The sequence below is a fragment of the Cariama cristata genome, unplaced genomic scaffold (genome assembly GCF_000690535.1).
Source record: "Cariama cristata isolate BGI_N322 unplaced genomic scaffold, ASM69053v1 scaffold7520, whole genome shotgun sequence".
NCBI lineage: Eukaryota > Metazoa > Chordata > Aves > Cariamiformes > Cariamidae > Cariama > Cariama cristata.
Genome location: NW_009594022.1, coordinates 24,883 through 45,159, shown reverse-complemented (window position 1 = coordinate 45,159; position 20,277 = coordinate 24,883). Strand labels below are relative to the sequence as shown.

The 20,277-nt window shown below is 44.7% G+C and overlaps 1 protein-coding gene across 1 annotated transcript in view; it reads right to left on the bottom strand.

The window, feature by feature from the left end:
• ARHGEF9 (Cdc42 guanine nucleotide exchange factor (GEF) 9) overlaps positions 1–20,277 on the bottom strand; it is a 51,676-nt gene that overhangs the window by 12,390 nt on the left and 19,009 nt on the right. The window contains exon 5 of the mRNA XM_009696365.1: positions 16,268–16,399. Coding sequence (XP_009694667.1) covers positions 16,268–16,399 — 132 coding nt within the window. The remainder of the gene's footprint in view (positions 1–16,267; positions 16,400–20,277) is intronic.

The following is a 20,277-nucleotide window of genomic DNA, read 5'->3' as shown; positions in this document are numbered from 1 at the left end:
GCAGGAAATTCATGGGAGGGCTGAAGAAAAGAAAGAAGTAATGGTGAAACCTGGTCAGATTCTTCAAGCCTCATCTGCTGTGAATACATTTGATGCTGCTAAACAAATAGGGCAGATCATAGGCATAAAAGAACAACATACAAATCCTCACGCTGCAAAATTTTGCTTGTAGGCGTGAAGAAATGCCTTTGAGTAGGTAACACTCTTCCATCATTTTCTATGATGGGAAGTTCTATTCCATAGGACGAGAAACCAGAAAATATGGGCCGCTGGCTGGCTGGGATTCCTGTGCTGCAAATGAGGCTGTGTAGAAGCATAAATCTTGAGAAATCAGCTCAGGCATGTTTGGCAGTGCAGCCTGGGTAATGCAGATCTCTCTTTTCCAAACACAATCTCAGAGTCAGGGGAGATGGCTCTCTGACATCCACTTCCCATTCATACACAACTCATTGGCAAGAAAATCACCCTAATTCTAAGTTCAAAGCCTATCTCTGTCCCATTATGCCCTGGTTTTAACCTCTTGATCCAGCTTAAATTTCTTCTTTTTCTCTCCTTGATGTTTACAGCCTTTACAACCAAACCTGTTCATCCCCATCTTCTTTCTAAGTTGATTATTCCTTTTTCAGCAACAGCTCATTTCTCCACACTGGGAAGGGAGAAGTAAAATAGTCTTCATTATTATTCAACCATAGATGTGAAACTGTGGATGCTGATAAACTGTAGTAAAAAATAGATGATGTCCTGTTTTCCTCCTTATCCTCTTCATACCTATCTTGGCTTTGCCCATCAAATTTTGTACTGCCTTTACTAGAACTATTCCTGATTTATACTGGCGTAAGAGGAGCATTGGCCTCACATCTCTATGTCTTTATAGGAACAGATAACAAAAAGTGATCACCAGAAAATAGAATGTTAATTATATACTCATGACCACATAAGGTGATCCAAGTTACAAGGCATACATATTTAAAAAGCCAAATTTAGCAGCAACACACAATCAAGATTTCCTTCCTCTATCCACTCTCAAAACCCAATATTTAGATGTATTACATTAACTTAAATACTTTTTGATTTTTGAGAGTGCCCTAAAGATAAATGCTGTATCAAATGATTCATTTAAGAGGAAAAATAAAATCAATGTACAGCATTTATTTACTCAAATAAGATTTAGTAGCGAGGGTTTTTTAAAGATAAGCAGTAGGTATTATTTTAAACAAATCATTAATCTTTGAAAATAAATTGTACATCATAATTTTTTAGCAAACTGGCTCATGGCTATGCCAGACAGTATTAACGATCATGAGATAGGGCACTGTCCAGAAGCTCGTAGTCTTTAAAACCTGGATCCTTCCTCTAGAATACTCTAAGGGAGAAAAAAAATCCACTAACTAATGCATTGTACAAATATCTTCCTCTGGTATGTAGGCTTTGAGTAGTGATGCTGTCCAAAACATAAGAAAAAGATATTTCAGGCTGAATATGCAATAGAAAATCTTTTCTGTTTTTTCCTAACTCGGAAAATTGCTTCTTTCCTCTCCCTCTGTGCCCAGTGCAGTGCTGAGAAAAGGCTGTGAGCATCACGCTAAACTTGTTCAATTAAATCAATACTGTGCACTGTGTTTAAATGTGAGTCTTGGACCAGTTCTTAGAAACAGCATTTATCTTCACCACATTCTCAAAAAAACTTGATAACAAATCTCACAGGAAAAAAGATGCGCTCCTTCAATTAGCTGTACCAGCAACTATTCTTCTTCCCAGAGAGAACCGACTCACTGCTGCTGAAAACTACCAAAACACAGCACTGAACAGACTGTCCTTGCAAGCGAGATGGGTGAAGTGGGATCAAACATACTTTTCTATGCAATATTTATGATTATGTAGAGATTTGTTCATAAAAGGTGTTACAAGAATAAATAATCACAATCCTCCTTCTCACCTGGCTCTGAAAATACAATGCTCCGTGCATTAGCTTTTTTCTTACATATACTAAAAACATTACAAGCTATTTTTAATAGCTAATGCTAATTGAATGTTTTAACAGCTTTGTGTTGTCATTATACTTCCAGAGGACGATACATCAGGTTTGGACGTGTCTGATGGAACTGCTCCATGCACTTCCCCTCCAAGGCTGCAGCAGGGACAAGCGCTGCCTCCCGCAAGGTTTCTGCAGTGCGTTGTAGAGGGTCCTGTGTTTTGCAGGTGTTGCTAAGTATCGGATGTGAAGATAACCGTGTTGCCTAGGAGTTATTGAAGGAGCAGTGAGGAGATAATGGAATCATACCAGTGCTTTTGGAAATAAAATGGCCCCACAGAATATTATTGTTGGTGAGAATGCAACAGTGGGAAAGAACAAGCTCAGCTATCGAGGCTGTTTGCAGAAAACACACGAAGAAGAAACGCCGCGTTTTTGTCCTTGAGCATTGAGCAAGCACATGGGCGACTGAGGGAAAGACAGTAAGCACAAAGCTCCTGCCTGCCACTTTTGCTTTCATTTTGAGAAAAATCTTCAATAACGAATCTAGAAGAAACGAGTCTTCTCTTCTCCCATCGCTCTCCCCAGAGCTCTCAGCCCCCAGCTCGGCAGGAACTTTCTGGTGGAGAAACAGCCCCTGGAGTCGAGGGAGGCGCAGAGGAGAGAAAGGTGCTGATGTGGAGGAAGATGAAACCATTCAAAGACGTACAGAAAAGGTAAAGAGCTCAGAGCAAGTCCATTCCTGACGTTACCCAAGTGCAGGTCACTGCCCTGTGCCAACAGTGCGTTTCCTTTGTACTTCCACAAAAGGAGGACCATTCCCCACTCCTTGACTATAAACTCCAGCACCAATATCCCAAGTTTTTAAGAGACCCTTTCTTTTTCACAGAGTGGCTGAGCACGTAAACATCTCAGTGAATAGCATGTGGCTGCACACGGAAGACACTTTATACACACCTGGTTTCAGGAAAGTTTAGTCCACATAGCAGATTAATAACTGTAACTGGATAATGTCATCTTTAATAGGTTAGGCATTTCCTACTACCACTTCTCCTTTCTTCCCGTCTTCTTGCCAAGACTCAATAAATGGATATTATTTCCTAACTGACTAAATTTTAACACCCATACTATGGGAAACATAGTAATTATTTGATCCGTGAATATTTTATCATGTATGTTCCTACATCTCTTAAAGAATAACATACATTAACTCCTTAGTGAACCATAGGAAAATGCACTTGGCTTACACTGTAATTCATTTCAATAAAATTTAGGAATTCAGCTGGGCTGTATGAGACATGTACAGCAAACAAGGCCAAACCCCTGTTTTAAGGAGCTTTTTATGCATGTGGACAAGAGAATAAAAATTCAGAGAACATGCAGGCAATGAAAGCAATGCTGCTTTGTGTGATCTCTGCCAGATGCAGACAGAGAGCCTGTAGCGGTGTTGAGAAATGAACCTCGTTGTTCTGTACACCACTCTTGTCAAGCGCGGGACTATCTTGCCTTTCTTCAAGCACGTAAGCTGAATCAAACAAGCACACACGCAAGATAGAGGAAAGCAGATGTGTGGCTGAGGATGAAAATGGATTGTTTAAACAGACTGGTGTAAGTGCTACGTGTCGGAAGGACAAAGCAAATAGGTATAGACAAAATGGAGATTTATCAGCTGTGTAAGTAGCCACAGTGTCGAAAGGAGCTCAGGCTTTGGGGAGAGCACAAACGGCAGCTGGGACAGGCTGCTGCTATTACTCCTGATTATCCCAAGGATAACATACGAGAGAATTAGGAAGAAATTATTAAGCTATAGAATTTACCTTCTTTTACATGCTGGCTATATTAGTATAGTATATATTTTCCTGTCTATAGTTAAGCCAGGACCATGACTAGCTGGTTTACACTGTCCACTTTTGAATGTCATACAAAATTATTTTTTGTAGTTAAATCAGATAAGAGCAAGAAAATATAAAAATACAAAAAAAGACTCTCAAAACCTGATCCATGGGGAAGGGCCAAAGAAATGGAGTTGTTTAATCCAGAAAGGACATAAATAAAAAGGAATGTGCTATTGGTATTCCAATATGTGAAAGCTACTTCTCTTCTAAGAAGGCTGGTGATGAATTATTCTCCATTTTGATTGTGGCTTGGCTTAATTTACCACAAGGGAGAACAGGATTAGATACTTGGGAAAAAAAATCTTTCTAGCTGTAAGAGTAGTTAAACACTAGAACAGACAAAATAGGGAAGTCTTGGGACAGCATTCCTTGGAGATTTTCAAAAATAAGGTTAGACAAACATCCATCAGAGATGATCTGAGTATACTTAATCCCGTGAAGGGAACAGCTAATCTCCTGGGGTCCTTCCCAGCTCTGCATTTTGATGATGTCTAAGAGAAAGGCGACAGATGGAGGAGAAAACAGGATGAGAGCAGGTAGGATTAGTATGGACTTCAGGGGCGGTATGGGAGAAGCCCCAAGGCGCAGACCGGGACAGCCAACACGAGAGGCAGTGACACAAACCTGCGGTCTCTGCAGACAGCATCCACGTTGCATTGCATGGCTCTTAAGGAAATCGATGCATCTAGGTCATTTGCACATATTTGTCTAAATATGATCTTTTTTTACCCTACAGCTTCTACTCTTTCCCTAGCTGAGGTTAATTAAGCTCTTCTGGATAATGCTCTGCAGTCTGTTCATGTAATATGTACTAAGGATTCACAAGGAAAAAGATGAAGCCAAAAAAAGTAATATTTGATGGGAGCACAAAACAAAGTTTTGACATATTACGTAAACCCACTGCAATCCTGCTCTCTGCATCTGCTTTGTCGGAGGTTTACAGCTGAAGTGCTTGCGCCTGAGGTAGCGGCTGTGTGCAGGGGGGTGTACCTGTCTGGGTGACCGGCTCAAGCCCTTCTCTCCTGCTCTTCCTCTGATTTAAATATCCCCATTTCTCTGTCCCCTCTCTGAAGGGGGGAGGTGACTTTCTCTAGCTGTGCTTGAAAGAAAAAAAAATCTCATTTGTGATCACCATAAGGAAACCAAGGCTGAACTTTTACTGGAAAACCTGAAGATCTGAAGATGGGATGTGGCTTCCACAATTAATTATGCACCTACCCCCAAATTACTGCAGTGGATATAGACATCTGTAGAAAGGATTGCACCTGTAAATCAGACTGTTCAGTAACTCTTCCTAATAAATGGACTTCTACTTATCTTTAGTACTGCTTTCTCCTCCTGCTCTCTAGCTTTAATCAATCGCTTTTTTTCTGTCACGAGTACCCCAGGCCCTAGCTACATGTGTCAGGCACCGCCTTTGCACGCTGTGGTTGTGCAAGACCCTGTAAGAGTCAAACCCTCCCGTGATGCTGCAGAGGCAATATAACATTAATCACACGGAGGGCAATCTGCCTGGGCAGTTGATTCTAGCGCAAAATGGCATTAGAATTAAAAGCTACTCAATGGCTTAAGTAGCACAGAGCACCTAAGGAGGAAACTTTCCCCTCCATCAGAGGGCACAGGTAAGCACTTCAGAAGACCTGGCCTGGTCTGCATCCCAGGTCATTTGCTCCTATTAGCTTTGCATGCAGCCATCTTCATCCATCAGAAACTCCTCCAATTTATTTCTTAGTGGGTGGCATGCAAGGATGGTTGGGGAGGTCTTAAGCAAGGGCTATGATTTTAGGATGGCACATTTTTTTCAAGTGCTATGGTTTACTCTATGCTAGGTCACACTCTACTTCTCATGAGTAAAACAAATAATCTGTAAAACACAAGTGGAGAAAGAGCCGTTTGCAGTCATAAGTTATTAGATCCCTGTTATGAGCTGACAACATAAAAGATGCCAACCACGGAATAATCCGTTACAAGTTTCTCATTGCATATATAGGTTCTTGGCCATCCTGGTTATCAAAATCCTGCATATTCTAATGGCAAAGTAGTTTCAAAATGACTTGGGGAGGACTTGGGCACTCTGAGTACATGGATGCAGTCAGGTCTGCTAAGCGCAGCTCGCGAGGCTGGCAGGGAGTGGCTGCGGGCAAAATGCAACTTCTCCCTTAGTCCTTTCCCATCTCTATAATGGGATAATGGTATTTGCTTAATTTACAGGGCTACTGGGAGGTGTAAATAAGTAATCAGTGAAAGACACATTGCAAGCCTTTGATGTTGGATCTTTAACAGCTCAAAGCCTTGTAAGAATAGGTTACCCATGCCTCGGGATTCGGAGCTGGCAGACCAAAGGGAGGCAGAGAGGAGGCTCTGCAGGCAGCAGATGCAGCCCTTGGGTGGCAGACACAGCATGGCACAGATCTCGCCATCCCTCCTACCAGGCAAAGGGTGGCCTGAGTAAGACAGAATCATTTAGGTTGGAGAGGACCTTTCAGGTCATTGAGTCCAACCGTAAACCCAGCACGGCCAAGCCCACCCCTAAACCATGTCCCTAAGCACCACATCTACACGTCTTTTAAATCCCTGCAGGGATGGTGACTCAAGCCCTTCCCTGGGCAGCCTGTGCCAGTGCCTGACAACCCTTTCGGTGAAGAAATTCTTCCTAATATCCAATCTAAACCTCAGTTTCCTTTACTCCAAGCAAAACAACCCCAGCTCCCTCAGCCACATGCAACAGGGTGGCTCTTCCGCTGGGGATCATCGCTCTGTCCCCACCACAGCTTTACAGAAGATCATCCCAGTAGAGGTATTTTCCTCTTGCACTGGGCATGGGTGACAGTGCAAAGTCGCATGAGGGGTTTCTCCCCTCACTCCTCCCTACCCAAGACCATGGCTTGGAGTGAGGAGTGTTGCCGGTGAAGCAACAGTCCTTGCAAGCGCTCATGGGGCTGGAAGGCCGAGAGCATTACACTGCGTATACACAGACAAAGCAAAGCCAGGGCTTGCCTGAAATGACTAACAGTTGAAACGCAACACAGACAAGGCCGCAAGGTAGCAGCGTGCTCAGTATAAAAAGCAGCAATCCCTGCAGTCTATTTTTGCCCAGAAGATGATGTGTTCTTCAGGTAGCAATGGAGAATGGGCATCCAAGGATGAAGCTGAAGAGAGACTCACCTACAGGCAAGCTCTACAACTTGGTGAATAGCGGATGTTGAAACAGTTGATGAATAGTGATTAGTTGATGCTGAAATTGGGAAGAGACTAAACCAGGGTCCATAATAACTGCACCCAAACACCAACCCATGATTTGGAAAAGGCCGAGGTCTGGAAAAGGCTAGGTTGTCTTTTGCACTAAGGTGTGGGTCTCAGCCCCCTCTCTGATGATTTCTCATTGACCTGGGCAGTGACTGCAGAGCAGAATGGAAGAAGCAGAGGGAGTGAGCAGAGTTTTTCAATTTACTCCTGAAATTTGTCCTGATTTTCCTGCCTGCCTGCTCTCTGTCTTCACTCTGCCCAGCCTGCCGTGAGCAATGAGAGCATGGCACGCTGCCACTTTGCCATGTCTTTGGGTATCTGTAGTCATAAGGGCTTTCAATGTTCTTTGGCTTTTTAAAAAAAGATTCAGAGCCTACATTTTTAAAATGTAATTTACCTTAAAGCGACCCTTTGAAGAAAGCAGCCCAGCCTGCTTTTCATGAACACAAGGACACAGTTTTCTGTAGCATTTGTTCATTTAACTTAACCTTACTGCGGGCTGATTTTTAACATGGGACAGTTACGCACTGTTCTCATCGACCTCGCTGGAGCTGAGTGCATTGCAAAAGTGGGCCTCTCGTCTGTCCAAAGGAGACCATAAAACTCAATGAACCCTTTTGAATGCTTTTGTCCTAAATATTCTTGGTATCAGAAAATAAACCTAAGCCCTGCTAAGTGGTTGGATGCCAGTGACTGTGAGCTTTGTTATCACCCTGTCAGACACAGCAGTTTGGGCTGCGCCAGCCTTTAGGAGCAGGGAAATGGGGTCTGTGCAGCACAACCTGAAAATGCGATGAGGGATGGGATGAATCGTATTAGAAACAGGAGGATGTAACACCACCTCGGCCACTCGCTTCCTACCGCAGACTTCCTAGGATGGGCCAAATTGTTACACATTTCCCCAGGGGCTGCCATGGGAAGAGGGGAGCCAAAATCTCTGCAACATCAGTTTACGTAACTTCTCCTTGCACAAGGACAGCTGTGCTGGGGAGGTCGGCAGATTCCTGCCAAATTATTCAGCAGTGTCTGTCTCCTGAGTTTGGAAAGAGACGTTTGATTCATCCTTGCCAGCTCCATGAAGCTGCAGTGTGGGATCCGAGTGGGGGAGGACTGGAGCTGAAAGCATTTATGTGGAAATGCTATTTTCGTTCAATGTATTTAGTGGAACATCAGTGGCATTTTGATGCCTTGTTCCACCTCAAGCCCAGTCACATTGGCTGCAAAGCAGTGAGGCGAGGGCGAGTGCATTTCCAAAGAACTAATAACAGGAAGAGACGGGAAACCCTTCTGCAGACACGTCACTCGGCTTTTCTGGTCTCTTCAGTTTGCTCCCAGGGGCTTAAAATTGTGCTGCTGAAAGGCCACAGCAGGAAGAGGGTTAGATTTTCAGCTCTGGAGGTTTCACTTGTGGGTCAAATTTACACCCACTGCAATTACAGGAGTGATAAATTAGGCACAGAGTATATTGTATAGCATCTTGCATATCTGTACGGCTATATGAGTAGGCTCAACCTGTTCCTTGCTCAGAAAAGAAAACGTCGACTGTGAAGGATGCTAAATTCAGCCCTTTCTGGATATTACCATTGAATTGCCAACTAACAACCTCAAGCCTTCTCCCACCCTCCTCCAGCTGGCTCTGATGTTTTTCTCCCTTCACCTCCTGCATCCCAGTGACCTCTCTGGAGTCTGCTCTTCCCTCTCCGCTATCGCACATGGAGCAGGGAAAAGGCAGCATCTGCCTCCCCGAGCCAGCAGAAGGCCAGCAGGTTGTGGTTGCTGCAGGTTGCTGGCTCCGGTCAGCGCAGCCCATCGGCACGAGTCCTCCTGCAAAACTGTGCGCAGGGCACACAGTTGGCACGGCACATTCCTGCAAAAGGGTCACGAGCAAAGCATTCAGGGCTGTTTTGACTACGGAATGCTTTCTTTTCTTGAATATGCCGTATCTGAAAGCTAAAGTACTTTTTCATAACTGTTTTTAATATGTATCCTGTCAATTGCTGGAATTCATCCCTCGTGGTCAGCTATCTGCTAGCCAAGGAGACTGACAGGGGGATCAAAGTTCCTTGCCATGCTCTACGGTCTGGACCCACAGAAACCTCTTGCCGGCAGACAGCACCGACTGATCAGCTGGGCATGAATCAGGGCTACGTCAGTGGGGCTGTGGAAACACCGTTGTCTAAAAACTTCATTTTATACTTTGCTTTGGGGTTGTGACCAAACCAGTGTGTTTTCTTTGGGCATCTTACACTAGCTCACTAGCTCCAAGAGCAGCACGCCTTGCCTGTCAGCGCAGCACACCACTGAGTCTCTACCAAGCTGCTGTTTGAAAATGGTGAAACACAGTCTGACCTCTTTTCCCACCCTGCTGCAGGCTGGACTCAGGCCTGATCCCAAACATGGCATTTCATGGAGCTTGATGTTCCTGGGAGGAAAAGAGAAGGAGTGGGAGGTGCTGCAAAAGTCAAACAGTGTTCCTTGTGGGTCAAAAACCACTTGAAGTAATAAGACTTGTCCCAGTACTGCTCTGTGTTTGCAAACAAGATTTTCGGCTAGCTGTGTGAGACCCATTTAGCTTGTAATAAAAGCAGGGCCGTTGTTTTGGTGCAAAGATTACCTCAATGTTTCTAACAGAAGTGATACGGGAACTAGACCTTCTTACACTAAAAGGGCTCAGAAATGTCTCTTTTATCTTCCCATTTGGAAACCTGAACTGCAACGGAGTTTGACAGGATTATTTTATTTACTCTATCTCCTATAGCACAGCTATTTCTGGCTGACTGTCTGGCTATTGCTATTAAACTGGTCTCATTTTGCTTCTCATCCAACCTGCTTTGCTCTGAGAGCTCAAGGGAAGACAGCAATAGCAATAAACCACAAGCTGGAGTTTGCATTGCCTCTTGATTACAAGAGACACATAAAAAGTGCAAATGAAAACCAAATGTGTTTCACGCAGTCACTGATCTTTCTGTGCTGTCAGAAAACACTAAACACAGAGCCCCATCAAAGACTTTGATGAAAGAAAAGTGTAAATTGGTGCAGAAACTCTGTTAACCCTTCATACTGTCACTTCCAGCCTAATGCCACAGCGCTCTCGAGCCCGTTGGGGAAACCCAAACTGTTACCCAGAACAGAAAAAAGAAGATCCTCATCTCTTACACGATAAGCACCTCGAGCATTCCCCAACATAACAAGCTATGATCATAATTAATGCTCTGTGTCACAGTCCTGGATGTTAAGTACTATGATTTGCAAATTTAAAGCATCTCTGTGTCAAACTCTCTCAACTTCAGGGTGATAAGAAAAGTAGACCCTGTGCCTCTAAGGCAGCATCTTTTAATGCTACCATCATCAAGGATTGACTTCATTTCTTGGTAATTACGGTTAGCATACTGGAATATGAATTCTTCTTTCCTGATTATAGACATATGGTAAGTCAAACTGAGGCCAGTGCTTGCTTCCTACACAGTTTATTCCCTTCTTCCTTTCCAAAGGACATTTTTGCATTAGGGTAAGCAACTGATAGTCTCTTCTGAAGAAAGCACCACTTTGTCCTCATGCACACTGCTATGTCCCAGCCTCTGGTTCAGGAAACACAGGCAGAAAATTCATCAGGAGAGTTTGACATTAATCCAATAGCTGAAAGTTACCCAGCTTTGCAAAGAAAATCTAAATCATGAGCTCTCCCAGTGGCTCTTTATCAGGAACTGTAGACATCCAAACTAACTCAGTGCTCCCCTTTTGACACATGTTCTGGAAATGTTCTGCAGTGCCTACCTACATCCACTGGTATTTCCGTACTCAGTTGATTGAACGCTGAAATGGTTGACACGGCCATTTCATTTGATTAAGCTTCTCACTTCCTAGCACCAGAAAATAATTCCATGGTGATTATTACGAAGTGACCAGTGCTGTCTCTGATGGCAAAATCTAAGCCAAAGAGATTTATCTGTAAAGCCTGGAAACCATTTTTATTTGTGAAAATTTTCCCACACAAGTTGCTTTGCAAGATGTTTGCTAGAAATGAAAGCTGGCTGCCATAGTGCCAGCTTCACCACCTTCTGCTACTGCTCTTATTCACGCAGCCCTTGTAAATCTTAGTGCAAGTTTCCCGCTTGGAAGAAAGACTTAAATATACCCATACTGGCAGAGATAACATCTGTCAAGCACTTTTGAATGCAGTCTTTTATAATTACTCATTTTCACAAACTAGGTCTCTGTCTGAAATCTCGTCAGTTCTCCAAGACGTGGTGGTCATGGAAATGCATTCGGGATTTCTCAGCCTGAGGCAGTGGCACTGACACTGACAACCAGGGAAGGGTCTGAGCTTTGTCGCTGGATCTGACCAGTGCCATCACTCCTTTCCTGACAGCTGAACTCTATTAATGACTAGCTTGTTACAGTCATATTAATATGGTCATATAGTTCAATATAGTCATATTAATGACTATACTAATATCTGGTTCTTTGTATGCAAACAAACCATCAACCCAGTAATCACCCAGCTGCCCATATGCCCATTGGCAAAGACAAACCCTTGGCTCAGCTCACACTGCAAAAGCCCTTGGAAAAATCCTAGGAGATGCAGCCAGTGGGAAGACAACAAGGATGTTCATGTTCAAGGAGCTGCTTCCACTGGCAGCTCTCAGTCCATCCCACCCATCTGCTGAGTAGCACATCACCTTTATGAGACGAGCAAGCAATAGGGTATGAGGGGGTGATTCCAACCTGCAGAGATCTGTGGACACCTACGATTTCAAAAGGCCAGGCAGATGCCGAAACCCTGCTTGAAATATTTCAGAACAACTAATAAATACAGTAAATGTTGATCAGTGAGCTCCCGTCTGTCAGATGGCTGGCCTGGCACTACTGATGATCTTCTGCAGGCATATCAAGCAGGGGAACAACTAGGTGATAATCTCAAGAAGAATCACCCTGACAGAGTTATCCTTCCTCGTAGAAATGTCTTGGCCAGATGTCCAACAACAAAAGGCCCCGTAACCTTAAAACATTTTCAGACATCAACAGAAAGGGATGGCAAAGCTTCTGGAAAGCAGGTCATATTCGAATCAGACAGGGGTTTATTTGGAAATACGTTAACTGCTGCTGAAAGCAGATAGCTGGATACTAGAAACACCTCCATAGCCAATAGACTGTTTTCCTTAGACACAGGCAACACTTGGACGGATCAGTAGGAAAAAGGAACACGGTAATTCTTGGTAGCATACAACAGTTAACCTTCCTACACCACCTGCCTGTAAAGCTGATGGACCAAACCTGATCCAACAGATGAATGGTAGAAACAAAGATGGTTTTTGAGACTGTGGGCTGTACCTTGTCTTCAGAGCCACACAAAGGACACAGAGCAGTTGAACTGGAGCAGTCTTCATTGTTCACTAGCTGATAGCAAAACTGCTATGAAGAAACCCAAACTTATATGGGGATGGGGGGACACATTACTTTGCACACAGTGCTCACCTTAAATAATGGGTACAAAGTCAGTTGTTACCTTGGCTTTAGATAGAAGTTTTTAATACTCCACCTGGGTTTAGCAGCAATACTGCCAGCCCAGAGGATCAGCAGCTTGCAATACAGACACGAGCAAGGGTCGCGGACATGCACGTAGCAGTGTGCTCTCTTGGGACTGATACATCCAGCACATCAGTTGGCTGGAAGCAGAATGCTGCTGGAAGTTTTGCGGCAAAAGAAAACTGGCGTTCACCAGCCCTTTTCCAGGTATTGTAGGAATTCATATACCATCTTCCTGGACCTAACATGCATCTACTGGTATCACCAAATCTGCCCTACAAGCGTGAAGCTGATTCCAGTCAGTTTTGCCACATAGAAATTATTTCATCTTCCACTGCATGAACTAGTGAGCAGGACTCTGACAGTGAGCCCACTGTTGAACAAGTTTTGCAGACAATGGAGTTCAAAGGGAATGACAAAGAATACCAGCATCCAAAACTGCCACAGAGTTTATGCTATCGAACTGTATCTGTTCCACTAGAAACTCACGTATCAGTATCTGTCAAACCACAGAATCCATATGCATTACTAGGGGATTCAAGAGCACAGAGCTGTTGCAGCTGCAAACGTCTACCAGGGAGACAACAGGTAACGAAGGTGAGGATGATGTGCAGATAACTGCAATGAAGATCTGCAGGAGTGAGAGATCTTTGAAATATATGCTTGTCTTCTAGAGCCTCTCAGGATATCTAGCATGCTTTCATCAAACTAAATTATCTGTGATATATTTAAATAAGGAATTGGTTTTACTTTCTTATTTCTACTAAAAATCTCTTTTGACCAATAAAGAGGTAAAATTCAACCATTGTAATTAAAAAAGAAATGTATTCTCAAATAGACTGTGTCATGATTAAGGATATATCATACCTACTAATTTATTATATCTGAAGAAAACCCACATATGCAGATTTTCTTAAGAGGAAGATTCACTGAGATGTACCATCATAAGTGGTACCAAAGCTGAAAATTTTGATCAGACTCACTGACTAAACAAACCTCATGCAAAACACAGTTCAGTTTGTCCATGAATTTTCTCACTGCTCGTGTTTGGAACGAGAGGGATGCTGTTCAATCTGCTGCTTTGGAAACCTCTAAAGGACTTTATTCTCCCTATACACAAGGCAGAGGAGCTGGCAGCCCTGGACCAGTCTGAACTCTGAGACCTTCTGAAAATCTCAAACTTTCTCTTCTGGACTCAGACAACTCCAATTCCCTGAGGGTTTGTTGAAGTGGGACATGAAAGCATATTCACGCCAAGTTCACGCCACTCTCAAGCAGTTTAATTGCCATGACTGTGCTGCAGATGACCCCAGGACATGGTGCTCTGCCCACCCCTGGCCAGGCGGAGCTGGAGCACCAGCACCCCTGCAGACCTACTATCTTCTCACTGCTCTTGGGGATGTGTGGGTCACATTTCATATCCCTCAGAGTATAATTTTTAAGCATGGGGTAAGGAAGGCTGGCCCCAGCTTCCCACACCATGATATAAATGGTGCTTCATTAAGAATGCCCCAGGATATAGCGCTCTGGCTCTAAAGCAGAGGTTCTCCTGCTAGACGGTTGCCTGTTTGGATCCGTAACAGCAAAGCCTGACACAAGGGTCAAGGCAACACAGGCTATAAATCATTCAGATTTATTTTATATAGGATGCATGATCTCAAAACATGAGTTAACACTCCTCTGAATTCCATACTCTGATAATCTTTCTTAATAATGTTCAAGGAAAACATTATCAAGATGGAAGAGTCCAGCTGTAACCCCATCTCCCCTCCTACCCCAACACTGAAAAATAACAACTGCGGTTTGATGCTGGAAAGAGAGATGCAGAAGGAGAACCTACAACGAGGTAGGAACCCTTTGCCCATGATATCGGGCTCACCAGATGAGTTGCCACCTTCTTCCCTGTCACCCTAAAGCTCAGGGGGCACACTGTCCCACAAGACCTTGGCTAGCGGCAAAGAGCCTGCCAGATCCTGACATGGAGTCAATCTCTCTGCCAGGAAGACCCAGACCACTGTGCTGGCTCTGAGGCAGTCAACTTCTGCAGGGTGTTCTCCCGTGAAGGCATCTCTTGTGCATTGCCACACACACACCACAAAATGCCTTTTGAATACGTAAGGGAAGAGGACGGTGTCACATTAACACTGTCTGCATAGCGATACAACCTTTCGAGCCCCCAGCAGCCTGCTGTGAATTGCTGAACACTCCGCTCATACTCACGACCATGGAAATCCCAGCTCTGATTTTCCTGGGAGTTAAAGGAATGCTTGATACCTCTCTGGATCAGACCCAGTGCAAGCCAAACTGGATGCTGCCTTATGAATCAGAAATTCAGGGTCACAATCAAAGTGTAGGAGGTCAAGAATAAAAATTAAATCCAGTTGCATACTTCCAGACTCATTTTCACAGTTCTCTGAACATCCACCTTTGCTATTGTTGCTCTACCGTTATTTTTTTTTCGGAGTCAGGAAAGAAGTAAAAGGCACAGCAACAAGGAGGGGAAAAATAAGCACATGCAATCCAGAAGGCAAAATTTCAGTCAACCATGACTCAGGAGAAGAAAGTGCCACCCACTGAACTGCACAGGCCGCAGTTCCGCATACCGTGGCAGCGGGCAGTGATGCCGCGGTGAGTCAGGAGCCACCCACGCCTGCCGGCGGCGGCGGGGCACTCCTCGGAGGGCTGCCACATGGCGCGGGTCTCACTCAACCCTTCCTTAGCATATAGGATGTGACAGGAACACAGCCCTGGTGCGTTTGGCCAGAGACATCTGCAGCTTGCCCTCGCTCCCACTTGAAGTCGGACCAGGGGACACCCTCAGCACAGTTATCTGTATAGCTGCGGTGAAAATGTCAATGAATCCCAGCCTGTCAGAAGACAGAGGCACCCAGGACTTACGAGCTTTGTCACTTCACTTCGAACAGCTGTGATGGTAATGAGCTGGGATCACCTTAGGAGGACTACAACAATACAGCTACGATGCTGCTGCTTAACACAGTTGCTCTGAAACACAGTTCACCTGCTGCTATTAATACTACAACACAGTAGCATCAGTATTCTTCACTACCTTTCTCTACTTTCATGATGAGTTTCATGGTAGAGATATGCCCGATAAAATCCAGCATAGCAGCTACATGAGGATGAGGCTTAAAATGCATTTCACCAAGTGACAGCACATATACCCTGCTACAGACTAGGCTGCTGCCTCATATTTCTTTGAGAGGCAGTAATCATCATTTTAATGCAGTAATTGAGTTGTCTGCTCAAGTGCCAGGCTTCATAGTTCATATAGAAATTCCAGGGCTATCTAATCCCAGATCATCTACTGCAGCCAAAACCCAAAAGTAGAAGTGAGGCAATGAGCCAAACACGGGGGACATGAGAAAAAGGCATGAAATGAACAAGTGGAGGCTGGATTTTCTATGAGCATAAAAATCTCTCTATCACTGTATACTCACCATCCTGTAATTCAGTATTTCTAGCATGTGGATTGCCCTTCCTCAGTGCTATCCGTGTCCTCTGCTGCACGTGTAGCAAACAGCCACCTTGCCCTAAAAACCACTTTGGACTGGAAAGCCTGTCCGCAGCATGTCCTTAGCTGTGTTGCTTTCTCCCTGGATGTCCTTACCTTCTTGCAGAGAACCATCTGGTGATCAAAGAGAAAGAAAACACGCTGCTGGTTCCGTCCATAAGGCTGGTAAATCCAGGACATCTCTCCCGTGTAGATCAACTCTGAGCTGCGGTCCAAGATATCGTCTCCCTAGAGGGCACAGAGAACGAGGCCGAGTGAACTGCCACTCCCAGCCAGGGCAGTGGATACGTTTCTCTTTGCAGGATGGGGAAAAGCAATAATTAAGCAAGATTTTGGCCCCTCTGCAGCTCTCAAAGCCACCCCATCTGACTTCAGACCAGAAGAGAGAGGGGATAATTCTGAAGGAAGGGAAATAAATGAAGTAAGTGTGGATACTCGAAGCACGGTCATTACGGTTCACATTGCAATGAGGAAAGAACTGCTCCACACACTGTCCCCTCTCCAGGTACCCCCAGACCCTGGATCTGGCTGCAGGTGCTGGTGGCGTCTTGAGAGCAAAGCCCCTTCCTCCTGCCCAGCCCACGACAGAGCCGCTTTGTATTCATGGTAACAAATTCCCTGGCATCCCCTCCCTCTAAAATAGCAGCCCAAAGCACTTCCCCTCCTGAAATCCCAGGCCAGCTACCAAAGCCATCTACACTAGCATATCAATTCCCCCACACATGAGGCTGCCAAAACTCACCCCTCCAGATTGTTGCCTCTCTTCCCACTCATTCAGGCAATTACAGTCCCTCTTCCCATAGCTCATTAGAGCTCCCCATCTCCAAAAATCTGTCAGGACCACCCCAGCTCCTCTGTCAGCCTCTGGGCGCCCCCCGGCTGGCGAGGCCTCCCTGGCCAGCTGCCAGAATGCCCTCACCCTTTCTCTGCCTCCAGCTAACGCTTGTTTTCCTCTCCCTTTTTTTTTAAGGATTCATGAGCAGATGGTCTTGAAAACACAGTGCTCTCTCTCCCACTCTCCGAGAGAACAAATGCAGTCACCCTCCACTAATTGGGATGAGCTGGACTTTTTAAAAAGTTAATTAAAATCTATTTATCAAAAATGGGTGAATTCACCACCGCCTGCCCTGTGGGCATCTCAGTGTATCTCTCACTGCAACACCACAGAAGGAATCAGGACGACTTCAGCTAAAAGGTAAAGAGCAGGGTTCAGGAGCAAGTGAGAGAAAAGCTTGTGTTCTTTTTTTTCTTTTTGGCTCTGAAACGAGTGCAGTTCTGGCTTTGATGCCAAACTAGAACCAATTTCTGGGACAAGACCATCCCAAAATCTCAGCAAGCAGCCTGTAAACGTTCAGCCAGCTATGGAGGGCATCTAGACAGATGCTTTTCTGGTACTGCTTACACTTGTAGGTGCCAAAGCAACCAAGAGTCATCCCCACTCCTAATTTCTTGGTGAGGATTTCAGACTGCTGTTCAGGTAAATGTGTAATTAACCTCTCAGCATTGATTGGAAGCGACCGCCTGAGTCTCTGGGCCCTGTGACAATGGCAACTTCATTAAGTCGCTGCATCATCATGCTGCAGCACAGACTTTCAAATCGCCTTAGCGAGGTATTTATCCACCTCTATATCTCACTTCTGTGGCTGTGGTATCTGAAGGCCTAATTAGGGATAACTTCCCAGGAACACAGAGGGCCGTTCCCAGAAGGGTTGGGCCATGCATCATTCAATGTCTCAAGAGTGTGGTGTCAGGGTCTGATTTCAGCCGTGGACCCTCCTGGTCAGAAACTGGGGACCCGTGCGCTGCTGCGACAGCTCAGGTATATGCAAGCCCTGGAACAAGAAGCTTCTGAAGAAAACACACTGGCTCCAGAAACTGTGCGCTTTCCTGGCTAAACATAACTTATATGAAGAAGATTCACACAAGCCTATGGATGGGAGCTTTTATGAGAGGGGGCGAGCCTAGAAGAGGCTGGCTGCTAAAAATAGAAAGCCAGTTTTGTCTTTTACTCCTGTGGTAGCATCTCAAGCCTGAGGACACACAGAGGACTCTGTAAACACTTCTACTTGATTAGCTGAATCCAAACTGTGTAGTCCCTGCAAGCAATATAAAACAAAAAATTCAGATATGAAATGATTGGATTTGTATTGCATTTTTTATGTTGGGAAAACAATTTATATATACAGTCTATAGGCTAGAAATAGATGATTTCCAATGCTGGGTTAGCAAGTTTGGAAATATATATAGCAAATAGTTTTGGACTAGCACATTGGCTGGCCAGCCTTCAGCCCCCAAGAGCAGCATCTCCATGGCCCTGCCTGCTCCTCAAGCCCTCGGCTGCTGCAGCAATACACCAGCCTGGTTGTGCCGCTAGAGCCTCCTAGAGCAGATGCAGTGAACCTTGAAAGGCATTTTTTTCCGACACAGTTATACCACCTCTTCAAACAGCATGAACTGTCTTCTGCTAGTGGAGTGTCCCTACCGGGAGGGCTCACGGGGTCAGTTGCAGGGTGGTGGGCAAAGAGCAAAGCATTTGCTTTTCTGTTCCACTGCTAACATGACTACCCCAGCATGCCTTGATACTTGGTCCTGACTTGAGGCAGGCTTTCCACAATGCCTTTCTCTAAAGCCAGTCCTAGGCCTGGATCCCTCTAGTCCTATACTCTTCTTTTCCTTTTCCATTTTTTCCCAAGCAACTCTGAGAGAGGCTGGATCATCTATATCCTTCTGTAAGTAAAGAGAAAAACTGCTAAAAAGGAAGAGGCTGAACTTTTAGTTACTCTGAATTGGCATATATCCTTCTGACTTCAGCAGAGCACAGCAGCAAAATGGCCAAGAGAAGACTATGTGACCTCCTGAGGTCTCTTCCAACCTGAGTTATCGTCTAAACCTATAATAAAAAAACTCAGCCCTCCCCAGCCTGCATCGAGGGTTTTCTCTGTGCATCCCGCTACATACAAATACATACAAAGGGCAGCAAAAAAAAAGCTGATTCCTCTTTTCTTCATGCAGTCACAGGCAGAGTCCAACTACTTAGTGTGCAGTAATGGGAGCAGAAGGTCACCCAGATCTAGGCTGGATGTGTGCTCCATGCTCCCTCGAGCTTGCCAGCACTGGAATGACATAGAAAGTCCTAGGGCTAATTGCCACTGTTGCAGCAGAGGGTCAGCTCTTCTGTTGCTGCTGCTACGGAAAGATGTCGATCATCAGCTCCCCAGTTATGCTATAGGTGACCACCACTTTCTGTAACGAGGAACTGGGAGGAACCAAAGGGTTTTTATTAGCGTCATGAAGAAAGAAACGCTGTTGGGAGCACAAACATAACAAGGAAGAGCATGGCACTGCATGGAGCTGCAGCAGGTTACACCTCCCAGTCTGCCCAGCTCCTTCTTCCCTCAAGCAATCCCTGAGCAGCCGCTGTCCCAGGCTCAGAAATGCTCATCAGCCCATCAGACCTGCTCCCCTGCGCCCCAGCCCACCTCCTGACATGGCTCTCTGCTGTCACTGCCATGCACAAAATCCTCTTCACTAGTTAACATTCAGCAAGCAGGGCTCTCTTCTGCCTGACACCGCTGTTCTTTAATTAGAGATTGACAGGCTGATTAGCACTCTGGGCTACAGAAAGATCAGAAAAAGGAAAGAGAGAGAAATGTTGTCCTTTTCATCACGCTCATTTTTTGATACCTTCTATTGCTGGGGGAAAAAAAAAAGGAAGAAAAAAAAGAAGGATCTGTTTCAGTCCCTGATGTGATTTTTTTTTTCCCAGGAGGATTTCTCATCAGGCTGTCCTCACTTTGAAAACAGTACGTTGGTTGCATGCATCTTTTCTTTTCATGTCATTCTTGGATTCAGTAATGTAATATTAGGCTAAGGCTAACTATTATACATTACATAATTAAGGGCACCAAGTCTCGATATAAAGGACTCATAAATAACAAGAATGGGAAGAAATTTAAAAGGATAGTGTTCATTATATTTCTCAATTATATTTATTTTTCCCTTCATGTAAATTTAATAGTCTTGAAACCTGCCAAAGTGGTAACCCATGGGAATCTTTGGTAGAAATATCTAGATACCTACATAAACCAAAGTAATCTGTTTAAACA